An 11,985-nucleotide genomic window follows, 5' to 3' on the forward strand; every position below is an offset into this window, starting at 1 on the left:
TGTCTTTCGAACAGAGCGCAACTCTCCCTTCTTCTCCAGGAAGCTCATGCCCTCCTTTATCTCCGGGCAGTGGAGGAGGTCCCTTTGTGTCAGCGGGGCTCCGGGTTCTACTCCTGGTACTTTCTGGACCCCAAAAAGACCGGGGACCTGCGCCCTATCCTGGACCTCCACGAGCTGAACAAGTTCCTGGTCAAGGAGAAGTTCCGTATGCTCTCTCTTCCCACGTTGTACCCCCTGCTGGATGAGGGGGACTGGCTTTGCTCTCTGGACCTGAAGGAGGCCTACACTCACATCCCGATCCACCCGGCCTGTCGAAGGTTCCTTCGGTTTCAGGTGGGAAACCTTCACCTGCAGTATCGGGTCCTCCCGTTCGGGCTCGCTTCGTCCCCCCGAGTCTTCACCAAATACCTCGTGGTGGTGGCGGTGGCCCTGCGGTCGCAGGGTCTTCAGGTGTTCCTGTACCTCGACGACTGGCTTATCAAAGCTCTGTCGCGGGTGGGGGGGTGTTATTTCAGCGACCCGACAGACTATTATATTCTTTCAGCGCCTGGGCTTCGAGGTCAACTTTCCCAAGTCCCAGTTGAGCCCCTCTCAGTCTCTGCAGTTCATTGGGGCTGTGCTGGACACGGTTTGCCTCCGCTCGTTTCTGCCTCACTCTTGGCAGGCTGCACTCATCCACCTGTGCCGGAGGGTCTCCCTTCAGTGCACGGCCTCCGCCAAGCAGATGATGATCCTGTTGGGACACATGGCCTCCACGGTTCATGTGACTCCTTTTGCCAGACTTCACTTCCGGATACCTCAGTGGACCCTGGCGTCCCAGTGGAGGCAGGATCGGGATCCCGCCTCTCAGTGCTTTGCAGTGACTTCCTCCTTGAGGCGTTCGCTCCACTGGTGGACGCACTCTTCCAATCTTTCGAGAGGTATGCTCTTTCTCACGCCCTCGCTGCAGAAGGTCCTAACAACAGACTCCTCCGCGTCTGCCTGGGGGGCTTACTTAGACGGCTTCTGGACCCAGGGTCTTTGGTCGGGTGCCGACCGTCGTTTCCACATCAACCTGCTGGAGCTTCGGGCCATTTACAATGCCCTGGTAGCCCTTCGCCATCTGCTTCAGGATCAGGTTGTCTTGGTACGCACGGTCAACCAGGTGGCTATGTATTATGTGAACAAGCAGGGGGGTACGGGTTCCCTGTCTCTGTGCTGGTAGGCTCTTCGACTTTGGGAGTGGGCGATACACCACAACATCTTCCTTTGAGCGGTCTACATCTAGGGAGAGCACAATTGCCTTGCGGACAGGTTGAATCATCTTCTCCAGCCACACAATTGGTCACTCCATGCCTCGATTCTGCGCCAGGTGTTTGCTCGCTGGGAGAAGCCGCACATAGATCTATTCGCCTCGCCCCTCAACAACAAATTGCCTCGCTTCTGTTCCAGGATTTACTCCCGGATCGTCTCGAGGCGGATGCTTTCCTTCTGGATTGGACAGGCCGGTTCCTCTACGCATTCCCTCCTTTTCCTCTGATTCTTGTGCAGCTCATGCCACCATGATTTTGATAGCTCCACAATGGCCCCAGCAGCCGTGGATCTCCCTTCTCCCCCAGCTCAGTGTCAGGGAGCCTCTGCTTCTGCCTGTGTTTCCTTCTCTGCTGTCTCAGAGTCGAGGTTCGCTGTTGCATCCCAATCTGCAGTCTCTGCACTTAACAGCTTGGTTCCTTTCCACCTGACTCTCTCCTTCAAGTTTTCTCCCTCGGTGTGGGATGTTCTTGAGGCCTCTCGGAAGAGTTCCACTCGCCAGTGCTACTCTCAGAAATGGACTAGATTTGCTGTGTGGTGTGCGACTCGTCACATGGAGGCACTGGCTGCCCCCTTGCCTTCCTTGCAGAATTATTTGCTGCATTTGTCTCGGTCTGGTCTCAAATCGACTTCTATTCGAGACCACCTTAGTGCGATTACAGCCTTTCATCGGCCGATTGATGGGAAATCGCTCTCCGTCCGTCCGGTGGTTTCTCGATTCATGAAAGGCCTTTTTAATGTTCATCCTCCACTCAAGCCTCCTCCCGTGGTTTGGGATCTTAATGTGGTTCTGGCTCAATTGATGAAACCTCCGTTTGAACCCATTGATAAGTCTCATCTAAAGTACCTCACTTGGAAGGTGGTATTCCTAGTTGCTCTCACTTCTGCTCGCAGAGTCAGTGAGCTGCAAGCTCTGGTTGCGGACCCACCTTTTACGGTCTTTCATCATGACAAGGTGGTCCTTCGTACTCATCCCAAGTTCTTGCCCAAGGTGATTTGGGTTTTCACCTCAACCAGTCCATTGTTCTTCAGGTGTTTTTTCCAAAGCCCCACTCTCATCCTGGTGAAGTGGCGCTTCACACTCTTGACTGTAAGAGAGCATTGGCTTTTTACCTTCAACGCACCCAGTCTCATCGGACGGCTCCTCAGCTCTTCCTATCTTTTGATCCCAATTGGTTGGGCCATCCTGTTTCCAAGCACACCTTGTCCAACTGGTTGGCTGATTGTATTTCCTTCTGCTACGCTCAGGCTGGTCTTCCGCTGCTGGGTCGGGTCACGGGGCATAAAGTCAGGGTGATGGCGGCGTCTGTTGTTTTCCTCAAGTCCACGCCTATAGAGGTGATCTGCAAGGCCACCACTTGGTCCTCGGTTCATAAATTCACCTCTCACTACTGTCTGGATACTTTTTCCGGGAGCGACGGCCGGTTTGGCCAGTCGGTTTTGCGGAATCTATTCTCCTAAATTGCCAACTCTCCCACCGTCCCATCCTCGTTAGTTTGGAGGTCACCCACATGTCGAGAATATGCTGCCTGCTTGTCCTGGGATAAAGCACAGTTACTTACCGTAACAGGTGTTATCCAGGGACAGTAGGCAGATATTCTTGCAACCCTCCCACCTCCCCGGGTTGGCTTCTTTGCTAGCTATCTGAACTGAGGTCCACTTTGAGGAGACGCGCCCTCTAGCTGAGCAGGAAGGCACACACATGTGCAGTGCAGCACTAGCAAACTTCAAGATTTCTTGAGAAAAAAATTTTCTTGAGAAAAAAATCAAGTTTTCTTGAGAAAAGCTGTCCGCGACGGGGCTCCGTAAATGACGTCACCCACATGTTGAGAATATCTGCCTGCTGTCCCTGGATAACACCTGTTACGGTAAGTAACTGTGCTATTTACATAAGACAATAAAAGAGCACAAAACATGTAGCTGCGTAAACAAACTTCAAAAACTATTTAATTGAAAGAACAAGTTTTGTAACAAGGTAGCAACCATGCAGCATATTAATGCAGAAAGTCTCAAGTGTACCATTCTGTAACTTTGTAACAAAATAGCAACTTTATAGAATGTACAGAGAGTCTCTAGTGTATCATTTCATGCATTGTAAAACCTGAGCTGAAAAAAGGAGATATCAAAAGGCACAGGTAAAGAGGAGCCTGGGGAAAAAGAGAGAGAAAGAAAAAAGAAAAGAGACAAAAGAGAAAAGAAAAGGGGGAGGGGGAAGGAAAACCACACCAAAGGAAAAAGAAGAGAAAAAGAAACACCTTGGAATGGAGCTTGAAAAAAAGGCTCTGATATAGACTGAGGTGATAGAATTGTAAAAGAAAAAAAAAAACCCCAATTTAAAAAGACTGGAAAAAACTAAAGAAACAAACTGTCATCAGAATAAAGAACATCAAGAAGTGCTCATGAGAAAAAAAAAGGGGACCAAACAAAAAGAAACAGAAGAAAATCAAAGGACAACAAAGAAGGAAACTATCCGTAGGCATAACTGTGAGGGAGAACCCAAAACGCTAAAAATGAAACCACCAAATTGAACAAGACAATTGCAAAATAAACAGAAAAACAGAGCACCAACCAAAAAAACCCCCCAATATATAGAACTATATGAAAGAAGCATGTAAAAATACTGATTACAACTACATAGCAGAAGAACTGCAAGTAGCAGTGTCAGAAAACTGGGGCAAAGAAATGCTAAACAAGTATGTAAAAAAAGTGGAATGCACCTAAAGCTATATTAAAAAACACAAAATCTAGGGGCTCCTTTTACAAAGGCGTGCTAAATGCCGCACGTGCTAGCTGCTACCACCTCCTTTTAAGCAGATGGTAATTTTTCGGCTAGCATGCACTATAGCGCTTGCTAAAAACGCTAGCACACCTTTGTAAAAGGAGCCCTAGGTGAAGTTAAATAAACCATGAAATATGTCCACTTACCTCGGTCCAACTAACATGCCAGAGTAACCAAAAAACGCTGAAAAGCTATTACTGAAAGCATTTAAATACCTGGGGGGAACCACTCCCATAAAACAGAAAAATAAGTAAAACCACACAAAAAAGGAAGAAAATATGCTGAAAATAACCAAAACAAATATATGTTATAAATTTAACTTGATTGACAGGAAGGCTGGACTTGATTGACAGGAAGGCTGGACTACTAGGTCCACATTAAAACCAAGTAGAACAGTGCACATAAAAGCTTGTTGATGAAAAAAAGAGACCAAACAGAAAAATAAAACAAAACCTAATGGAACATGCTTAAAAAGCATTTATAAACAAAAGAGGGGTGGGGTGGGGCAAAAACAAAAGAAAAAAGGGGGAACCCTCAAAGAAACAGATGAAAAACAAGTTCTAAATTGAGAACATGAGGGATTACTGTATAAAATTGAAAAATAAATATTTGTTCCTCTTTGTAAAGTATGTTATTCAGATCACCTCCTCTGCTACTACTGTTAATAACTTTAAGTACAAAAAATTTAATATTCTCTATGGTATGCCCTTCCTTAACCCAATGTTCCACTAAGGGTGCTGTCTGTATATTTCAATTTATGCAGCTACGATGTTCGATCAGGTGGGTCTTGACTAACTGTTTTGTTTTTCCTATATACAAAAGGTTGCAGGGACATAAAATCACTTAGCAGTATTGCAATCTGAACCATGTCTAAGGGTAAAAACTTTCCCAGTCTTGGGATGTACAAACTCCAAGATCTCTAAACAGTGCCTGCAGACAGTACATCTACTGCATTTGCGATGACCCTGAGGAGTCAAAGTATTAGCTTTTGGAGTTGGCAACAAAGATGGAACTAAGGGCTCCTTTTACTAAGGTGCGTAAGGGCCTTAACGCACGGAATAGCGCGCACTAGACCTTAACGCCAGCATTGAGCTGGCGTTATTCTAGAAGCGTACCGCGTGGTTTAGCGTGTGATAATTTTGTGAGTGCACTGAAAACGCTAGCGCACCTTAGTAAAAGGAGCCCTAAATGTTCCTTCAAGTTCTTCTGTCTAGAGTATGCGACAACAAGGCGCTTATCTCTAAAGCAAGTATGTCCTTCCAGAATGTGCCAATGCTGTCTAATAATCTTCTGAATGTCATTTGCCAAATGCGAGAATTTCAATGTACAAACAATGTCTGGTGGTGCTCGTGATGTAAGTAAATCTTCCCTATGATATGTATTTGCTTTCTTAAAACCCTCTTTTATACATCTATTTTTGAATCTCTCGTGGAGAGTAATAGACTGCCGTGTATAATCTTTATTATCAGAGCAAATCTTCAACCTTAAAAACTGAGAAAAAGGTAAATTTTTCTTCAAATATTGATTATGAAAACTTTCATAATGAAGGAAAGCATTTCTGTCTGTTGGTTTTCTATATAAGGTAGTAGTGAATCCATGGTCTCTTTCTTAATCATCAAATCTAAAAAATGAAATTGAGAGGGAATCATGTTGCATTTGAAACTTAAGATTAGAATCATGTGTATTTAACCAGACCAGAAATGCCTCCAAGGTGTCAATATCACCCTTCCACAACATAAAAATGACATCTATATATCTTCTGTAGAACTGGACATTCTCTTTCAAAGGGTGATCTTGTAAATGAATAGATTCAAAATTAGCAACATACAGATTGGCAATATCAGGTGCCATCATGGCACCCATGGCAGTACTCTTGATCTGTTGATATATTTGATCTTGGAACATAAAATAATTCTTGGTAAGTGCTATAGTGGCCATGGTGAGCACCAAATGTTTAGGGATCCTACGATATGTATTTCTATTCCTAATCATGTTCTCTATAATAATGAGTGCTTCTAACTGAGGAATGTTAGTATACAATGATACTACAATATATCTAATATGACAAGATGGATGTCAAATGGATGGATGGATGTTAAATAGGTCACCTTTATAGTCATTTAACAAATTAATAAAATGTGATGAATCTCTTACATAAGACTGCATCTGAGGGCTATATAGTATTAGAAAAAAAATCCACAAATATAGAGAGGGATTCCAAAACCGAACTGTTACCAGAGACTATAGGCCTCCCAGGTGGCGTAAGCATGGATTTATGAACTTTTGGGAGAGTATAAAATATGGGAATGACAGGTGTCTTTGTAATAAGAAATTCTCTCTCTTTATCAGTCAAATATCCTGCTGCAAAAGCAAATTTAACCACCTCAGAAATTGCTGTTTGAAGAGTCTCTGTGGGATCAGTATCTAAGGGAATATAATATTCTCTATCCTGAACTTGCCTTTCTATTTCTGCTACATAATCTCCCCTATTCTGAACTACCATCCCACTGCCCTTATCGGCTGGTTTAATGACAATGCTGTAATCTTGTCTCAAGGTCTTAATTGCCTCACTCTCTAGTTGGTCATATTGTAATATCTCTGTTTCTTGGTTCCTTCTAATCTTTTGATATCACGTTCAACACATGATGAAAAACTATGTATCAGAGGATCAACATTGCCTGGTGGAATCCAACGTGATGGATGTTTCACAACTGACATGTCTATGTACGTGTTAGTAGTATTAGCAAAGGATTGTATAATACGTAACTTATGTATGAATTTGAATAAGTCCACTCTTGTTTGAAAGGAATTATAACCTACTGTTGGAATGAAAGACAGGCCTTTTTTAAAAACCTCTGTCTCATTCGAATTCAAAACACGATCGGAAATGTTAATAATGGGAATATCAAAAGTCTTTATCACTGATGTGTTTATGGTTGAGTTATTTGCCAACTCTGTTTGTGCATATATGGTCTGTGACTGTGAGAAGGGTATCTGGTGTACCCCCGACCTCTCCCTCTGCCTCGTCCCCTGTACTGAGACCGAAATCTGTTCATAATTTGAGGGATGGTACTGAAAATGAAATCTGTTCATAGTTTGAGGATGATACTGAGGGTAAAACTTGTTTGTCACTGGAGGATAAGTCTGAGATTGTCTCCTGACATTAGGAGGTTGTGAATTCCAAATTTTGTCTAAAAAAGAATCATGTTTGGGAGAGGAACGGGCTTGTCATGTGGTCCTTGGAGATTTCTGTACAGGACTGTTAGAGGGAGATTCTGTACGTATGCGTTTCCTAATTCGTGTAGAGTTAGATGGTCCAGCCACTGTCTGATTAGAATACGTGGGGACGATACCTGAGTTATATCTTATCTATGTGCATTATTCCTTTTATTGAAAATTCTTGCAGTAGAATACGGATATATAGAAACCTTTTTGTAATCATTTTCGTCCCTTTTGAACTTGTTGATCTTACCAGCCTTGATTTCTAATTTAAGATCCTCTAGTTTACGATTAATCTCCATAGATATATGTTCAAAATGTGTATCCTTATCCTGTAACAATATCATTTCTGTTTGTGCTGAAGCATTTGACTCTTCAGCTTTAGCTTTAGAAGTTTCTCCAATAAAATCATTAAGTCTAAAGAGCACTTGTTTAAAATGGCAGTCCAATGATCTAAAAAGATTTGATTGTCCAAAAACATTGTAGGTGCTTTAACTATACGAAGGCCTCTTGGAATCCTCCTTGCTCTGCAATAGTTAATGAGTGTCCAAAAGTGTAACTTATTACTTACTACATTTTTCTTAAGTTCTACATATTCAGACCATCTACTTTCCAGGTTATCATTGACACTTGCTTCTTTGGAATTCTCAAACGGAGGACAGTTCTGTAAAAGATCCTGTAGATGGCCATCTGAAAATATGAGAACATTTTCCCACGGTTGGAATGACATTGTCCACTGTAGACGTGAAGTCCAAGCCAACAGGACAAAGAACCCAAGGGTTTAAAACAGCGCAGAAGGAAGTAGGAACGGACAACGGACAATGAACACTCCACTGAAGATCACTGATGTAAAACCAACTTGTTTATTTCAGAAAAGGACACAAGCAAAAGCTGTGGACCCGACACAGCACTGTGTTTCGGTGTCTGAAGAACGCTTGCATCAGGGGTCACTAAACATAAAAACAACACAACATATTTAATCACATCATATAAAAATAAACACGTTAAAAACTTTCTTAAGCCATACAAATAAATCAATGCCAGAGGCCAATCAAATAAATAAATAAATACGTATGGACACCACAAATGATCAATATGTCAAAGATATACATATGTGACAAACAAAACAAATAATAATGTGTATACAAGTTCATAAAAATGAAACCAAACCTGTGGCGTTATGGTTCACAGATGACAAGTCTGGGATAAAACAAAGCTGTGTTATAAACATATAAAAAAAATAGGACCATCATAATACTATATTTCAACAGAGGAAAACAACTCTAAAAAATTACACTTGGCAACTAAAATTTAATGCCAAAAATTGCAAAGTAATGCACCTCGGGAGCGGAAATCCATGCAGAACATACACCCTGAACGGTGAAAACTTAAGAACTACTGCAGAAAGGGACTTGGAAGTTCTAATCCGAGAAGATATGAAAGCTTCCAATCAGGTGGAGAGAGCTTCAGCAAAGGCTAGACAAATGCTGGGTTGCATCAGAAGGAGCTTCATCAGCCGAAAGCCTGAAGTTATACTACCATTATACAGATCCCTGGTGAGACTTCACCTGGAGTTCTGTGTCTAGTTTTGGAGGCCTCATTACCAAAAGGATGTGAAGAGAATGGAGTCGATCCAAAGAATGGTCACTAGGATGGTTTCAGGATTTAAAGGCATCCCATACGAAGAACGCCTAACCAGCTTATATTCTCTCGAGGAGCGCAGAGAAAGGGGGGGACATGATAGAAACATTCAAATACATCACGGGTCGCCTGAAGTGGAGGAAGAAATCTTTTTTCTGAAGGGTCCCACATCGACACGAGGGCATCCGTTAAAACTTAAGGGGGAAGATTCCATGGCGACACCAGGAAATACTTCTTCACCGAACGGGTGATCGATCGATGGAATAGTCTTCCTCGCCAGGTGGTCGAGGCCAGTAGCGTGCTTGACTTCAAGCGTCGATGGGACCAACAGGTGGGAGTACCTCAGAGTTTGCTTAAAAGATGGATACTTCATGTGGGGGGGTTTGTCTTGAGTAGACTTGTAGGAGGGAGGGTTATTGTGTGGGCAGACTTGTTGGGCCACCGGCCCTTTTCTGCCGTCAAACTCTAACATAATATTTACATATCTACAAGCTAAAACCAGGGGTGTTCAACCTCGGCCCTCGCCAAGTTGGGTTTTCAAGATTTCCCAAATAAATATGCATGAGATCTATTTGTATACAATGGAAACAATGCATTCAAATAGATCTCATGCAAATTGATTGGGAAAATCCAGAAAATCCAACTGGATTGTGGTCCTTAATGATCGATGTTGGACAACCCTGTTCTAAACATTGCTTCTGTCTGCAAAGACATTTTGCATCTACGTATGGATGTATGGGGTGTCAGGTCAAAAGCGCGCCGGGACAAAGGCGCGAGCAGACAACTGAGCGCAGTGCGGAAGTGCGCGCCGAAGAAAAAGACTGTTTTTAGGGGCTACGACAGGGGGTGTGGGGGGGAGCCCCCCCCCCACTTTACTTTATACAGATCGCGCCACTTGTGGGGGGTTTGGGGGGTTGTAACCCCCCACATTTTACTGAAAACTTAACTTTTTCCCTGTTTTTAGGGAAAAAGTTTTCACTAAAATGTGGGAGGGTTACAACCCCCCACAACGCCGCCGCGATCTGTATTAAGTAAAGTGGGGGGGGGGCTCCCCAACAAAAACCCCCGTCGCAGCCCCTAAAAACAGTCTTTTTCTTCGGCGCCTCCGTCTTGCACTCAGTTGTCAGCGCACGCCTTTGTCTTCCGCGTTACTGTCTATGAACCGATGTATGGTTGTGTGGGCTACACTTTTGTATTTATACAAGTATATATATATATATATATATATATATTTTAGTTTTCTTATTTTTGTGGTTTCCACAGACAATCTAGCTGTTAGAAATATGCTTACCTGTTGAAGGCCACATATTTGACTCTAGTCCTGTTTAACAATTGTTTTTGATAGTTTCATCTCATTTCTCTTTCAGCTTTGTGTCTGCTTTATCATCTGAGAACACTTTCCACAGGAGCAGGAGTTACAGCAATGGAAGCAGTGGAAGCCAGCACAGTTCACCACAGACTAAGGCTTCAACGAACTTTACATTCAGTTCTAACAAAGCTTCTGGCCCTGCTGGCACAAGTCCACAGAAAGGCAGCCATAGGGTTCTGGGACCAGTGCGAGGTAAGCCAAGCTTCCAGCTGTTCTGGCAGGCCCTGGTTCATTTTTTCTGGTATATTTGGTACTGCTGCAAGAAGGAGCCACCCTGAAAAGCTCAATTTACTACTGTCCTATTTTCTAAGTGCATAATTAAATAGAAATGAATTTTGTTCACTGGCAAATTGTTTCCTGCATTACATTTTTAAATCTATTCTATAGTGTTTTTTGAATATCTGAAAGAATTCCTGGCCCTGCTTCCCAAGAGAGGCATTTTGCAGTTTACACTTTACAGTGGTCATCTATTAGAATTAATTTTATTTAGTGTGATCAGTTTTATCATTTTGCCCTGTGCAAAATCTTGAGTAAGTTTTCTTTTGATGGTTAGTCATTTGACTTGAGTAATTCATGTATACTGTCCAAAAGAGATTTTTATCCCATATGAAATCTGTGTTAGCTATTGGTGTTAAATTAATGACTATGAACCATTCAGGAATTTACTAACTGAAAAACTGTCTGAAATGTAAACACAGGTTTTTCTCCGATTCAAAACAAATTTCTGTGAAGGTATAAAGTAGATCTCTGTAATTTTTTGAACTTGTTGACTAATGATTTTCTGTTCTGCAAATTGGTTTCAAGTCAACATTTTTAAATAAAAGCCTACGTATAAGGGTACTATAATAGGAAATATTTTCTTTCACTAAGGTCCTTTTTCCAAAGGTGTGCTAGCGGTTTTAGCGCATGTTAACCGCTACCGCTTCCTTTTAAGCAGGCGGTAATTTTTCGGCTAGCGCATGCTGATTTTGGGCGTATGCTAAAAACGCTAGCGCACCTTTGTAAAAGGAGCCCTAAATGTCTAGTATCAAATCACCTGTTTAAGTTGTTCCAAGGGTATTTGATTTTCTCAGGAGATAAAAGGCAATTGGAAAGATTCCTCATTGGATTGCTCAATTTCAGATCATCTTCATGTGTTTGCATAAGCTAAGTGATCCTGTTCCTTCATTTATTGATATAAAACATGGCTACATAGAGCAGAGGAATAGTCTAATGGTTAGAGCAGTAGGCTGAGAATGAAGGAAGCCAAGTTTAAATCCCACTGACACTTCTTGTGATTTCTGGCAGGTCACTTAACCTTTCATTGCCACAGGTAGAAACTGAGGGGGAAAATTGTCATTGTGGGCTATCATTAAGATGGGCTATTTTACTGTTAACCTAGGTGATTAGTAACTAGGTTTTGTAGGTAGATTTATGGGTATAACAAATGAATGCTATATAAACAAATCACTTGCATACTAGTTGCTAGGGCAATCCATAAACACCTTCTCGGATTCTGTAATTTTCACCTACTTATATGAAGACAGAGACCAGGGCTTTATGAAAGACTTTTATTATAGATATAAAAATATAATTCATAAGCCAGCAGCAAATAATAACAAATTATTCACAAAATATCCAAATACATATATGAAACTCAGTACATAATTATCATACAATACTTGCTAAGTAAATGAGTAAATATAAA

General features: G+C 42.2%; 1 protein-coding gene across 1 annotated transcript in view; it reads left to right on the forward strand.

The window, feature by feature from the left end:
- Positions 1–11,138, forward strand: part of AGBL5 (ATP/GTP binding protein like 5) — a 327,772-nt gene extending 316,634 nt beyond the window's left edge. Inside the window, 1 exon segment of the mRNA XM_033939734.1 lies at positions 10,297–11,138. Coding sequence (XP_033795625.1) covers positions 10,297–10,576 — 280 coding nt within the window. The 3' untranslated portion in view covers positions 10,577–11,138.
- The last annotated feature ends 847 nt before the right edge of the window (positions 11,139–11,985 follow it).

The sequence above is a fragment of the Geotrypetes seraphini genome, chromosome 3 (genome assembly GCF_902459505.1).
Source record: "Geotrypetes seraphini chromosome 3, aGeoSer1.1, whole genome shotgun sequence".
Taxonomy (NCBI): domain Eukaryota; kingdom Metazoa; phylum Chordata; class Amphibia; order Gymnophiona; family Dermophiidae; genus Geotrypetes; species Geotrypetes seraphini.